General features: G+C 47.5%; 1 protein-coding gene across 1 annotated transcript in view; it reads right to left on the minus strand.

Annotated features, from left to right (window-relative positions):
• The window catches only part of Stpg4 (sperm-tail PG-rich repeat containing 4), a 35,287-nt gene extending 20,267 nt beyond the window's left edge, over positions 1–15,020 (minus strand). Inside the window, exons 1-5 of the mRNA XM_052184808.1 lie at positions 14,937–15,020; positions 13,141–13,200; positions 10,358–10,615; positions 1,638–1,702; positions 1,387–1,441 (exon numbers count right to left, since the gene is read on the minus strand). Coding sequence (XP_052040768.1) covers positions 1,387–1,441; positions 1,638–1,702; positions 10,358–10,615; positions 13,141–13,200; positions 14,937–15,020 — 522 coding nt within the window. The remainder of the gene's footprint in view (positions 1–1,386; positions 1,442–1,637; positions 1,703–10,357; positions 10,616–13,140; positions 13,201–14,936) is intronic.
• Between the last annotated feature and the right edge of the window lie 446 nt (positions 15,021–15,466).

Here is a 15,466-nt window from a genome sequence, read left to right on the forward strand (position 1 = left end):
AGGGAAGGTGTGTGTGTGTGTGTGTGTGTGTATGTTTGTGTGTGTGTTTATGATGCGGGGTGATGATAGCTACAGGTTAATATTCTTTTTTTCTTTCTTTCTTTCTTTCTTTCTTTTTTTTTTTTTTTTTGGTTTTTTGAGACAGGGTTTCTCTGTGTAGCCCTGACTGTCCTAGAACTCACTCTGTAGAACAGGCTGGCCTCGAACTCCGCCTGCCTCTGTCTCCCAGAGTGCTGGGATTAAAGGTGTGAGTCATCACTGCCCGGCTACAAAGAGAATTTAGAGATCATGCCTAATGTTCTAAAAGAAGTCATGTAAGGAATATACATATATATTTCCCCTCCCCCACAGTGAAACTCCCAGTATGTCTACTTCCCAGTGTGCTTAGTTTAAACTGGAAACTCCTGTCACAGTCTCCTGCTTTGGATGCCCAGGCCCTGGCTGGAAGCGCTGAGAGTTGGAATCGTTGCCAGGGTGACCGGGACCCTGTGGTTTTAGGGTTTGGAGTCTAGTTCCTAGAAGCAATGTGTGGGAACTTGGAGCTGTAGGCCCCAGAAGCCCATCTGCGTGCAGAGCATGATGGGCCATTCTGGAGAGAGCTGGAAAGACCAGAACATGGCAGACGGGCAGGCGGTCGACAGATGTCAGAGAAACGGGGTACCCTGGGAACCGGAACTCGGGCCTTTGCATTACATTTGCCAAAACAAAAATTAACTCTTTTTTTTTTTAAATTGGTTGTGTCCTTCCCATCCCCTGAAAATGGAAGTGAGCCCAGATTAAAAAGAAATGGGCTGATTAATCTGGAAGAGGAAATTTCCAAACCACACCACCTGGTCATTGTTGCCTGCTTTGGGCTAGATTTACAATAGGCTCAGGCAAAGGGCTGACCTGGATGGGAAGCGTGCAGTTTGGTGGGGAAAGGGGCGTGAATACGGCATCTGCACCATTTCTGTGAAAGCTATAGAACCTTCAGGCGGTCAGGCCTGGCTGGCCGGAGCAGGTCACTGAGGGCTCTCCCTCTTGTACCACTTCTAGTTCCTGCCTGCTTTTTCTGTACCCAAGATTCATAATGACATTAGGATTCACCCTTGGCATTGTACACTCTGCGAGTGTGAGCATGGTGTGAACAAGGCACCGTAAACTCCGCCATTCCTCCCCCACCACGATGCACTAAAGCTCCGGACACCGGAGGAAGTCCCTCCCTCACCTAAGCTGCTCTCGGCAGGCATTTTGTCACAGATACGTAGAAGGCAGCTATCGCTAACACGTATAACTTGTATCGACTGCCGCAGTCATTCATTCATAGATCACTGTTGTGTGAGGAAAACGATACCATATCAGGAGCAAGCAGCAAGTCCATTAACATTAACTCTACATTTTACTTACAGGAGTGAAATAATTTGGTGGGAATCTTTGAACTGTAGAACGAAATACGAAGCTCCTTTATGAAAAAGAAAAAAGAAAAAGAGAAAAATGGTTTTCTAATTCAAAGGTGACAATCTTTGCTAATGTTTTGCTTGTCTCTCATTAAATACTTTAAAGCACTAATCTGGACATAAAGTATGTGTGGAGGTTTGAAGGCCACAGGGATTGGCACATAGACACATATGTAAATACGAGGGCTTGCTTATCGTTACCTGGCCGAGCTCTTGGGAACCGGTGCAGGAAGTATCTCGTACTGTCCTGGGCAAAGACGGAGTGACTGCACAGGAAGGACAGACAGATGAATACAGCTCATCAGTGCACCATAGTATCACCAGTCATATATATATATAGTTTGTTTGTGGCACAGTCTCACTGTGTAACTCTGACTGTCCTGGGATAGCTAACCCACAGCAATCTACTAGCTCCCTCCCACACTGCTGGGATTAAAGACATGGGCGTCTATGCCTGGCCCTACTTATATAAGTTTAAAACCTTGTTTACAGGATTTTTTTTGTTGTTGTTGTTGACAATAAAACTGAGGTGGGTGCCTGGTAATGACCCTGCCCTTTTATTTGTGTGGGAGTTGCCATTAGCAAATTCCCCACCAGAGCAATATTCTTGTTTAGGTGGACAAATTATATCACACATTGTTATCACCTAAGGATCATAATGACGTTAGGGTTCACCTTTGGTGGTGTATATTCTGTGAGTTTGGACAAATGTACAACAGCGCGTGTGTGCGCGCGCGCACGCACACACACACACACACACACACACGCACACGCACGCGCACACACACACCCACACACTATAGATGAAACCGTCTAATTCCTGGCAGACACCCATCTCCCTGCCTCCATTTTGCTTCTCACGCCCCATGTCACACAGAGACAGATTAGGGTGGCCCTAACGTGTCAAGGTTTGTCTCTAGGATGCAAACCGTCTTCAGAGGGGTGAGTGACCGTAAGCGGGAGCTGCTGCCCCCTCTCCTGATCTTCCTTACGACTCTTTGGTGTCGGCCTTCCTTGATATGATGACCTTCCTTTTTTGGGGGAGAGGGGTTGTTGTTGTTTTTGTTTTTGTTTTTTCCGAGACAGGGTTTCTCTGTGTAGCCCTGGCTGTCCTGGAACTCACTCTGTAGACCAGGCTGGCCTCGAACTCAGAAATCTGCCTGCCTCTGCCTCCCAAGTGCTGGGACTAAAGGTGTGCGCTACCACCGCCCGGCGGTTTTGTTCTTTGCTACTGGTTGCCCTAAAATCTGCAAAATACATTCTCAAATAACACTATACAATCTCACAGACAATGTGAGTGACTTGTAATGTCAAAGTGATCCTGCCAGACGTGATGCCTGAATCAGGAGGACCAGGAAATCCAAGTCGGTCTCCACAAGCAGCTGGTGTGGTGGCACACGCACACCTTTAGTCTCAGCTCTCAGGAGGCAGAGGCAGGTGGATTGCTGTGAGTTTGAGGCCAGCCTGGTCTTCCCTTCTGTATCTGTGTTGTTGTTGTACTGTGTGTTCCCTGCACTTATAGGTGGGCACACAGATACATACAGTTTTATGTGTACTGTAGAGGTGACTGAACATACAACGTTACCATTATTTTATGGGGAAAACTTCTATGTTAGATCATTTAAGAACACAAAGTAAATTAGAAGTAGGAGCCAGGTACAACAGCACACACTTGCAACTCCAGTACTCAGGAGCAAATGCATGAGGGTCTTGAGTTCAAGGTCAGCCTTGGCTACACACAGAAAGACTCTACTGCAATAAACAAAAAACCCGATCAATAGACAAAACCTAAGCCAACAGTACAGTTAAAACCTCTATGTTGAGTTATTCCTTCTTCGAAGGCTCTTTATTTCCTAATGGAGGGAGACTCAAGCTTTTAAAAACATGATTGTGTGTATAGAATGTTTATGCATGCACACGTGTGCAAGTGTGTGTGTGTGTGTGTGTGTGTGTGTGTAGACCAGAAATCAACATCAGATGTCTTCCTCAGAAACCTTAGTTTTTTGAGACAGTTTCTCTTACTGAATCTCGAGCGCACTGATTGGTTAGGCAGGCTGGCCCCTGAACTGCCAGGACCCCTTGTGTCTGCCTCCTAGACCTGGGTCGTACACGCGAGGGTGTGTCACCTGACTGCTAAGCCTTGTGGCTGGGCGTGGTGCACCCTCAAGTCCTCCTGCCTAAACGGAAGCACACGAACAAGCAAACCATCTCCCTGGCCCTGATACTCTTTCTAAACGTTTCTTGCAGAGTCTATGTGTGATAAATTTCCTCAATTTTTGTTGTTCTAAATGTCCATTTCTCCATTCCTTCTGGAAGGCAGTTTCCCATGCCCCAGGGTTCGAGCTTGGTGGGTTTGTTCCCTTCGTCTCGGTCCCTTGCTGGCCAAGTATTTGCAGAGGAGCTGGTGGAGGATTTAGCTTGATCCTTAGTAGATTTTTTTTTTAATCACCTCTGGCTTCTTCCAGTTTTTTGCTGGGTACCTGAAACTAATCTGACAAACATCATCTTTCTTTTCTGCAACAGTTCACCCTTTCTCTTCACCTCCCCTTGGGCTCGTTCGTATACTCTGTAGGCTCAGACACACTGGAGCCTTCCGACCTTTGACCTCTTTACTTCTCAGCTTTGGAGGATGTTGCTGAAATACCCTCAGGTTCAGAGTCGAGTCTTCCTGTCTGTCCACTGTAGCAATAAAGCCAAGAGGCATTCTCCTCCTACTTTACTTTATTTAATGTGTGTGTGCATGTGTATGTGAGTGTGTATGAGTGTATGTGAGAGAGATCTTGTTAGTGTGTATATGTGCATGCATGTGTGTGTGTATGTGTGTATGAGTCTTTGGGTGTGTATGTGTGTGTGTGTGCAGGAGTATCTCGTGCACACACCTCGGAACACGTGTAGAGGTAGGGTGGGTGCAGGACAGGCTGCCACTCTGTGTGCCCCTATGATGACCGGACCCTCCCCTTCTAACCGGGCACCCCGGGTTCCAGCCTGGCCATCTCCTGGGAAACATCACCAAATTCACTTCCTTTTCTATTACCAGGCTAACGGGACGCACAAACTCGAATCAAGGCAGAAGCTTCAGGCTGTTCTCAACCTCATCTGTTTGTTTGACTGTGATTTTCACAGACACAGATTCCCCAAGCCGGGAAGTAAACTGGAGAGGCTCTGTACTGGAGAATAACCACATCGAGGATATGAACAAGTGTTAGTTGGGTTTTTTAAATTATTATTACTTATTAGCTCTCTACAAATATGAACGCTTGAGAAAGAACACAACTCACACACTGAAAACAACTCAAGAACTTCAAGAAGACGAAGAACGAGTCTCTCTGCCCCCCCTTTGCCCTTCCCCCTCCCCCCCCCCCGCCTACTCCCCAAGTGTGAGTCACCAGGAATGATTAAGCACTACTAAAGGGAGAAGACGGGAGTGGGCCTCACAGAGGTGTGCACGTACCGTCAATGCACAAGAGGATTAGGCGGTCAAATTCATTTACATTTACTTTCTTCATTTAATAATAACCTAAGTTACTCTCGCATCAATGCCTCGTTTGTAATGGGGTACTTAACGTGCACTGTCTCATGGATGCACAAGGATCTAGTATTTATATTAATCCTCTAATTAAAGAGATGCAAACAATGCTACCATGTTGGATGAGACTGTAGATCTTACTAAAGAGAGTGTGTCCCGAAACAATCTAGCTTGGCATTACCACACTTAAGGCTCCAAATCTTAGACATCTCTAGGTTGCTGAATTGCCTTACAAAACCTTCTCGTTCTTGTCCCCTTTGCACATACAGTTTTTGATTATCAGGTGAAATTGTCTTATTGTCCTTTGCGATGGGTTAGGAGTTGAAGCCGGTGTCACTTTGACTTTCTGTCAGTGGTGCATCTTGTTATGAGCTCCTCGCTCCTCCGCCCAACTTAAAGCCAGGATGTGTGTTTCGGTTGCATGGTAAGAGGAGAAGGCTCATTGAAGGCAGGCATAGAAGACAGAGTGACCGGTGTTTCCTGGAAGCTGTGCATCTTTACAGCAGTGGGTCCGCCTCCTTCTGGGTGACAGGCGGTGCTCAGTGCTCCGTCCACTAGCTTCTCCTGTCTTTGTTGTCTGGGGATTGTTAAGCAGATGCTTACGGAGCTGTCTGTTCTGAATTCCTGCCTCCACACTTACATCTATGTAAGTCTCCCATTCCTGTCTGAAGTCACCAGGAACCTCTACAAAGGCAGCGCTCCTCCTCTGCAGGGAGTCCCACAGCACGGAACCGTCCTGCCCTGGGACAGAAAGACAGACAAGCAGCAGGAATCGGCTGAGCATAAAGGATATGTCTGCTCATCACAGACATCTACAACTTTGAAAAACGATGTGTAGAGAGTTAAAATACTATGGAGAAGGTTCTGGAAAGCCCTGGTTCCTGCTAGTGATGGGTTAGGTTTCTCAAAAGAATCCCTCTTAGTAAAGGCAGCTTAGAAGGGAGGACAAAGGCTAAAACCAGTGTGAGCATTTAAACATGTGCAGACGTAAGTAACGAGGAGGCAGCGGGGATAAGACTAAATCAAGACAGTGAGAACCGGGGAGTTAAGGGCCAGTTTTAGTCTGGTGATGTTTGCTGGAAACAGACCAAAGCAGGCATGGGAGTGCACCTGAGACTGAGGGAGCTTCAGAGCCCTAAAGTACCCAAAGCCTGGACCAGCTAATGACAGGGTTGGGTGGCCTAGAGGTCCCCACCCATACTCACTTGAGACCCCAAAAGGATAGCTCCTGAGAGTCAGCCCCGCCCCCGCCCCCCCCTCGCCCATTGCCAATGTACTGCAGAGGATCGCCTTCATATCAGGCAGAATCAGAAAGGGCGACTCCCTGCCCTGGAGGGGCGATAGCGCGGGCTGGCTCTGTGGAGGCTATAGATGTGCATCGCAGGAACAAGGCACTGTACACTGCAAAGGAAAAAGAAACCCTTCTCTGGAAGGAAACACTCAGGCCTCGGGGAACTCGCAGAAATCCATCTGAAGAGCATGGGGCAACATATACTAGTCACCGATAATCACACACACGTGCCATGAATCGACATGCTGAAATATCGACGGACTCCATCAAAGGACCCTGAGAACTGGAAAAGTGATGTGGTAGGGCTGCAGAACACAGAGCGACACAGGCGTGGAAAGGGACAGCAGCCCCGCCTCTACAGGCCCACAATGAGTTCGCTAAGGAAGAAACTAAGCAAGCAGTTCCGCTCCCAACAAGCCTGCTAGCCACGAGAAAACATGGCCAAGCCCACACACATCACAGTGCCATCACCAAGGATATTTGGCAATGTTTAGTGACAGCTTTAGCTATTAAAACCTGGAGGGAAGACTACCAATGACATCTCCTGTGTAGAGGCCAGCGACAAAGCACAGAAATGCTCTCCAGTTCCTAGACTTAAGTACCTAAAATATCTGTCAGGAGTGTCAAGGTTGAGAAGCCTTGCATTCCCCATTCAGTACGAGGGAACAAAAAGGCAGAGGGACTCAAGGGAGACATCTAGGCAGGAGACATGAACTCTAGGAATCTCCACTCTGGGTGTTTACCACCTGGAGACAGGCTGAGCTTGCCATCCAGGGGGACCGGGCTGATGGGGAGGAGCGTGTGTGCCCGGCACTCCAAGACGAACCGACAAATGGGGACAGGAGCAGAAGGCAGCTGAAAAGGCTGAGGAGAAAAGCAAGACTGATGTTGGAAAGAGGTGTCAGAGAGTGAAGGGTAGAGGCAGGACAGGTAGGAGAGAGGACGCAAACCAACTGTGAAGCCCACTGTGTGCTCACTGGCAGTGAGGGACTTAAAATGACATAGTCCCCCCTGGAGCATAAACACAGCTACCAGAAAGGCAGTGAGATTTAACCAAGGTGTGGCATTGCCAAAACAAGCAAGAGATGACACGGTGGTGGTGGCGGTGGCGGGGAGAGGGCGCCATGACTGATGGTGAAATGGGGGAGAGTGGGAAAGGTGAGAGAATCCAAGGGGTCAGGTGGGGTGGGGGAGGGGGCCAGAGAAGAGGAGTCACCTACCTAAGACTGTGGAAGGTTGAAATTATGAGTCTTGAAAAAAAAAATCTTAGGAGTGGCTGAGGTAGAGGAGCAGTGAAGAAGTCATCTCTGGAGCACTGAAATCACTGTGGGGCGGCAGGGAGGGGCCTTAGTAAAGAAAGTCAAATTGCTTAAGAATTAAAGAGAGAACCATGGACTAACTGCAACTCGGGGAAGCAGGCCTGGAGGAGAGAGATCCCATTTCTGTCTTAAAATACCAAAACCACAAACAAACGCCACCGGTATGGAAAACTGAGAACGTTGTACAATTTTACTAAATGGCACTGAAGTAGTCTGTGCCTGCCCCAATTCAGATCATTCCGTCGAGGTTGACTGTTGAAACATAGAAGTTGGAGCTGTACAGGCAAGCAGGTGACATTTCCTCTGTATCTTCTGTCTCCCTACGGAACATATTCCCAGAAACCCTCACAAAGGAGACACTGAACTCCTCAGCTTCAGAACCTTGGTCCTTCGTGGGGTATGGAGGGAAGAAAAAACGGAGGAACTGGAGACGGTTTGCAGAAGGTTCATTCCTCTGGGGAAGCTAAACGCACGAGCCGTTGAATAAGGCTTTAGCTGTGCCTGACACAGCCTTCCGTGTTGCGCTTGCACTGTGGGCCTCTGGCTGACCCCGAGGATGGGTGAGGAGCAGGAGAGGAGGCAGATGGGAGAAAATGGCAGGGAACGAGTTAAGAGACAAGGCGGTCAGGAGGATTTCACCTGCAGCTTGGTTACCTGATACCAAGCCCGAGAGCCAAGTCTAAGCCAGCGTCTGTATTTGTCCACTGAAGCAAACAGGGCATGATTGTCTAAGGAACCTTACCAGCCTGTGAAGCGTTAGCACGCGACTCCATCTGCGTACGTGTGCATGCCCGGCTGAGCGTTTTATGTTCACCTGGCCATCACGACTCTCTCTTGTTTATTTTTGGTTTTGGAAGACAGGGGTTATTGTTTGTTTGGTTGGTTGTTTTGAGATAGAATCTCTCCATGTAGTCTTGGCTGTACTAGAATTTACTATATAGACTAGGCTGGCCTCAAATTCACAGAGATCTGCCTTCCTTTGCCCCTCAAGTGCTGTGATCAAAGAGTGTGCCACCGTTCTCAGCTGAAGACAGGGTGTATGCAGCCCAAGCTAGCTTGAAACTTGAGATCGCTGTGCCTCAGCTTCCGTGTGACTGTCCCCAGCTACAATCCCCCTACCCCGTTCTCACCCAGTGGCCCTGCGTCTTGAGGACTGATGTTACTGGCTTCTTTTCATTTGGGGTCTTTTAAGACAAAGAGAAAGGAAAAAGACTGAAAGTTCAAGTAACAGGTCAAAGTCCCCTGAAGAGACGCTTTCAGCACACATCCTGACAGGAGGGCCGTGCAAGGCCCCTGGAAGTGCATCCTTTGCATTCCAACCCTGCCTGCTCCCTTTCTGTGGGCAGAGCCGATGGTAGATGGGAAAGAGTCACATTCATGGTCAAAACCCTCAGTTAAAGTGCTGCCTGGAGCAGGGCCTGGTGACACACACCGTTAATCCTGCACTGGGGCGGCAGAGGCAGGCAGGTCTGAGTTTGAGGCCAGTCTGATCTACAGATTGAGTTTGAGGACAGCCAGGGCTATGCAAAGAAACTCTGTCTCAAAAAATAAAACAATATAAAGAATAAAAATAATAAAGTGCCTTGTTTGCCTTCAATGTGTTTCTTATTTACACTAGTTTTCTTTTTCTTTTTTATTTTAAAGATTTATTTATTGTTATATGTAAGTACACTGTAACTGTCTTCAGACACTCCAGAAGAGGGGATCTGATCTCTTTACAGATGGTTGTGAGCCACCTTGTGGTTGCTGGGATTTGAACTCAGGACCTTCAGGAGAGCAGCCAGTGCTCTTAATGGCTGAGCCATCTCTCCAGCCCATACAGCAGTTTTCTTGCAGGTAAAACAGAGATAACATCTCTTCAGCCTACTTCAACACACTTAGAGCTAAGAGTGTGTGTGTGTGTGTGTGTGTGTGTGTGTGTGTATGTGCGCGCGCGTGCGCGCATGCGCACGTGCATGCAAGAAGCCTGCAGCAAGCCTTAGAGTCCTGTAAGGGGCTGGAGACAGCTCCCTGGCTAAGAGCACTTGTGGAGGACCTGAGCTCAGTGTCTAGCGCCCATGTCAGGTCACAACTCTCTACACTCCAGCCCCAGGGGGCCCAGCAGCTCTGGTCTCTACCCACACACAGATACACAATTATAAATAAAACTTTAAAAAAAGTCACATATCAGAAAACATGATATCCACTTAGGTCCAGCTAACCCTACTAACTGGTGGCTTTCCGGCCAGCCTACACAGAGCTTTCCATTGGTGCTCCCCAGTGGTCCTCCCCATTAGTGCTCCCCATTGGTGCTCCCTACCGGACTCCTCCTCTCAGCCCTTGACATGAAGGCTGAACAGCAAGAGTCAGCACTTCCCAGAGGAACCACAACACCAACTGCTTCAAAAAGCCAGAGTGTGGGCCAAGGCCAGGAGGGAGCCAAGGGTCCCCAGGTGAGGGCCGTGTGTGTGTGTGTGTGTGTGTGTGTGTGTGTGTGTGTGAGGCATTTGCTCCTGGAGCTGGAGTTACGGTTGTGAGGTGCTTGATGTGGCTGCAGGAACTGAACTCGGGTCCTCGGCAAAAACAGCACGCGTTCTGACTGCTGAACAGCCTCCGCCTTGTTTGATTTCTATAGGGAATGAGATATGCTGGGGCTTTCCTTAAGGGTCGGGTATACACTCTGAGTTTAAAGTGCTCACATGCACGTGCATGCGCACACACACAAGCGCACACACACACACACATGCTCGTGCACGCGCCATGTATTCTTGCAACTTTTCTCACAAAACAGATAGCAGCGTCTTACCTCATCTTTGTCAACCAGCGTGCTGGGGTCTGCCCGGGGCTTGTCTTTGAAAGAGTATGAGGCGGTCTGCTTCTTCAGCAGCTCCAGGAAGTCAGGAGGATTGTACTGTGGGAGGTCCATTGGGACCGGGTCGTTTCTCAGCACCAGAGGGAGCCTTTTCCTCCCTTCATTTTTAAAATTGTAGGTTATTTTCACTGGATTCAATAGGGCTTCTTCAATAAAAGTCCTTAAGTGGTAAGTACCAGGTATTGGAGTATTCTGTGGGGAATTGACATTGGTTGTAAGATCTGTGTAGACCTGTGACTTCCCCTAAGGCATTGTCCTTGAAGGGTCATTTCTAACTTTAAGAAAGTTTTATCAGTTTTAACAAATACTTTTAATTTATTATATTGTATATGAATCTATACTGAATGTGAATTTGTTTTAATTTTGTTTTGGGACAGGGTCTCACTGTGTAGCCCTGGCTGGCCTTGAATTTATAGAAATCTTCCTACCTCTGCCTCCCAAGTACTAGATTAAAGGTGTCATTGGTGTTTTACTTGAATGTCTGTCTGTGTACTGCAAATGTGTCCAGTGCCCACAGAAGTCAGAATAGGATATCAGATCCCCTAGAACTGAAGTTATAGATGATCGTAACTGCCAGGTAAAGGCTGAGACCTGGATCCAGGGTCTCTGCAAGAACAGCAAGTGATCTAAATGGCTGAGCCATCTCTCCCCACCTAACAAACATTTTCCTCAATATTCTTTATTTTTATTTTATGTGTAATACTACATTTGTGAAGAAAACACAGAAGCCAGTGCGAAATGTTGACTCCCTTGGAACTGGTTATGCAGTTCCAATGGTTGGCAGCTATGCGGGTGCTGGGAATTGAACCCAGGTCCTGTGGAAGAGCAGTCACTGTTAACCACTGAGTCATCTCTCCAGCTACCCTGCTCCCAAACATCTTTGATAGAAGATTATTTCCAAAGCATTGAGAGTGATCCCCTTCTGAAGTAACTGCAGGACATTGTGCTAGGACCAGGGCTAAAAGTTACCTTTAACCTTTACTACAGGTGAGCTGGAGAGATGGCTCAGTGGATGGTGGCTGACAAACATCTGTAATGGGATCTGATGCCCACTTCTCCTGTGTCTGAAGACAGATACAGTGGACTCATATACAAAATAAATAAATTTGTAAAAAACAAACAAACAAAAAACAGAAAAAAACTTTATTGCAAGTACCCTTTAATCTCAGAGCTCCACAAGTTCAAGGCTAACCTGTCTACATAATGAGTTCTGGACCAGCCAAGGCTGTACAGTAAAACCCTATGTAAGAAAAAAAAGACACATTTTATATATGTATTTTGTGTATGTGGAGTGAGGTCTGGCATGTACCTGTAAGATGTGCGCATTAGGGTCAGAGGGCAAAGTTAATTCTTTGGGGCCTGGGCATCGAACTCAGGACCTCAGCCTTAGTAGAAGGCACCTTTATCTACTGAACATTCTCACTGGCCCAGAAGTTACCTTGGTGAAAGGTAACGAGTATCTAGCTGTAGTTCTTTGGCCAGAGATTGCAGGCCAGTAAATGAGCCCAGAGCCCAGGGTCTGGACTAACAGATGCAATGTTTCTAACGAGCCGCAAGAGTGAGGTAAAATATCACGGCAGCCCCAGGAAGAAGGTGCACAGCACATGGCCGGAAGGGGCTTAGAACCTCAAATCATGACTGCGCTGAGGCTGGATGGCCAGATCTGAAGTTTTAGCACCTGCCGTTCTCTGGCTATCTTTCCAGTGAGTACTCAGCCCATGTCTTTAGTTAAAATTAGTTTGGCTGACATTTGCCTCGATTTTTGAAGCATTTTGATGGATAAATGTCTATAATACAAAAGTGACCTTTGAGAGAGTGAGTGGACAATTCTTTCATCTGCTACCGCCTTATTGTTACGAACTTTAGACACTGACCATCTGTGCTGGCTAGACTTAAGCCATCTTGACACAAGCTAGAGCCATCTCAAAGATCTTAGTGATTAGTGATTGATGGGAGAAGGTCCCGCCCACTGTGGGTGGGGCCATCCCTGGCCTGGTGGGCCTGAGTTCTTTAAGAACACAGAATGAGCAAGCCATGGGAAGCAAGCCAGTAAGCAGCATCCCTCCATGGCCTCTGCATCAGCTTCTGCCTCCAGGTTCCTGCCCTGTTTGAGTCCCCCAGAAATGGACTGTTACCCAAAGTGTAAGCTGAAATAAACCCTTTCCTCCCTAAGTGGCTTTGGACAGGGTGTTTCATCAGAGCGATAGTAACCCTGAGTAAGGACATCATCTTAACAAACTGGCTTCTCTGGTACAAAATCAGAAGTCAAATCCCCTTTCCACAGAGGATGTGACTGAGATCATAGGTTGGAGAGGTCGGGTGTGACCAAGACCGTGGGTGGCCTTAGCTGGCCACTCTGAGCACCTGGCTCCTTAGATGTATTTCACTCTCTAAACTCTTATATTCAACACTTAAAGCTAATTTCTCATTCGTAGGCTAATTCTAAAATTACAGTAGAAATGCGACGTGTGGAGAGCTGAACAGACTCGGTTTTCTCAGTTAAGTGTTGCTGACTGAAAAGGCAAGACTGACTAAAACCTTAATGGGAAGAAAAAGCGCTGAACTGGGAAGAGTGAGGGTGTACAGACCATTAATGTGAGCCTCCACCATCCATCTCAACGGTGTACAGACCGTTAATGTGAGCCTCCACCATCTGTCTCAACAGTGTACAGACTGTTAATGTGAGCCTCCACCATCCGTCCCAACGGTATACATACCGTTATCGTGAGCCTCCACCATCCTTCTCTCCCAAGACCTGGAGTCTTCTGGGCTTGTTTCTATGAGCAAACACAAAATCTGCTTATTTGTTTAGAAGGTAATCTCTTATAATTATTTATCTGAGGAAACTAAATTGTATGTACCAAACCAACTAGCTAGCATTATTAAAATGAAAGCTATTTTGCCCATACTATTTCCTTACATTGTTAAGATGTTAAGAGGTTTTAAGTATCTAAAATCCCTTTGGTGCCATTAAAAGAAGTACCCTGTCTCACAGATGCTGTAAGAACATTAGGGAGTGTGAGGCCAGGACTCCTTTGCGTGGAGACTGAATGCACTGGGTTCCTTAACCCTCCTTCCGCCCTGTGCTCTCTCACAGAACTGTAAACAAACACTAGCTGTCACGGAGCTGTGGTGCTGCACACCTTTAATCAGGGAGACAGGCAGGTGGATCTCTGTGAGTTCTAGGCCAGCCTGGTCTACACAGTGAGCTCCAGGCCAGTCAGGACTGGAATCACATAGTAAGACCCTATCTGGACAGAGGGGTGGAACACACACACACACACACACACACACAGCCACATTTATTAAGTCATTACACACACACACACAGCCACATTTATTAAGTCACTGTTTGATAAATGGTAGGTTTTATTTTTAACACCTCATCTTTCTAGTTAAGAAACAGATGACTGGGGTATGCCTCAGTTTCCCGTGGGTTTCCTGTCTCTACAGCAAGCACTCCACATAAACTTACAATGACCCCGTGTTTGCTTCAGCTCCACCCCACCGTCCACAGAACCTGGACGTTTTGGTTTTCCTTTTGTGCTATTACAAATCATGAAAATATCAAACTCTACTTTCAGTTTATAATATGAAATGGGGAATCTCAAGCAAGAATACCCAACTTCTAGCTGAAATTAATTCCATGAGTTCTGTAGCACCACTGTGAACTACATACATTTCTCTAAACAGCAAAATTTCTATGGTTTGAATACACCATGCTATATACATCCAAATCAACCTCTTCCCACCCAGTACATTCTTGAATTAGATTCCTGTTGATTTTTAGTTGCACATTTTGCAATCAGAAAGAAAATGTTTTCAGCCAGATCAAAACAGGTTTCCAGCATCTCACTCCAGAGTAGGAACTGGGGATGGGTGACAGTCCAGAAGTGAGCTGTCCCTTGACCCAGGTGAGTGATTTATAATCTAATCATTTTAGATTCACTTTAAAGGAGAAATAAATAAGCTAAACATCCCTCATCTGCTTTTTGTTTTTGGTTTTGTTGTTGTTTTGTTTTTTTGTTTTTTTTTCGAGACAGGGTTTCTCTGTGTAGCCTTGGCTGTCCTGGAACTCACTCTGTAGACCAGGCTGACCTCGAACTCAGAAATCCGCCTGCCTCTGCCTCCCAAGTGCTGGGATTACAGGCGTGCGCCACCACCGCCCGGCTGACTTTAAGTACATAAGTAGGAGGCAGGGCAGACAGGGCATGTCTACTACAACTGCAAACTGCTCAACAGTTCGACTGTTAACAGAAGCAAGTGGAAGGATGGAAATCTAACCGCTCCATGGAGGATAGCAATTGTGGCAGGAGGGAGGTGGGGTAGGGGTGGAGAGAGAAGGTAAGGGAAGTGGCAGAAAGAAGGAAAATCAAATCACAATCCAATAAAACAAAGAATCAGGCAGCCCCAGACCAGCTAAGAAGGCCAGCAGCTCCCGTGGGGATGCGGAAAAGGCCCCGGGCTCCGTGAGCGAGGCGAGGCGTGGGCCGCGAGGGGCAGGCTACCCTACCGAAGTAGTGAGGATCGGCTCCCCATGTCCCTGGTCTTCTCTTGGTACTGCGGTGGGGGATATGACAACGGTTGGCTCGGCCATTGCGACCCCTTCTTTCCACAGGCCAGTGCTGGCAGCCGGTTGCTAGGGACCGCGGGCACCCGCCGGATTCCGAGCCTGCGCTGTGCAAGCCCCTCGCACGCGCGCAGTCCTGAAGGTCACCTCCAGTGGTGGGAGCAGGGAAGCTGGCTCAGTGGACACTTTGAGATGGTCACGTGTGTGAGTCGTAAAATACAGGGGACTCTGAAGTTCTCGGGGGTGCATAGACAGGCTTACCTATACCTGAAGCACCTCACAAACTGTACCATTCCCTCACAAGTCACCATCAGCCCCACATCCTAGAAAGAGAAACCCTTAGCATATTTAGCTTTGAGACCCTGTTCTACCATCACATCCACCACCTTCGGGTTGGAGTCGGGGTAATCCTCAACACTAGGGCTACCCCTTAGCTATGACGACAGACCACCCACACATCGCTTCCACAGGCC

Source organism: Apodemus sylvaticus, chromosome 6 (genome assembly GCF_947179515.1).
Source record: "Apodemus sylvaticus chromosome 6, mApoSyl1.1, whole genome shotgun sequence".
Taxonomy (NCBI): domain Eukaryota; kingdom Metazoa; phylum Chordata; class Mammalia; order Rodentia; family Muridae; genus Apodemus; species Apodemus sylvaticus.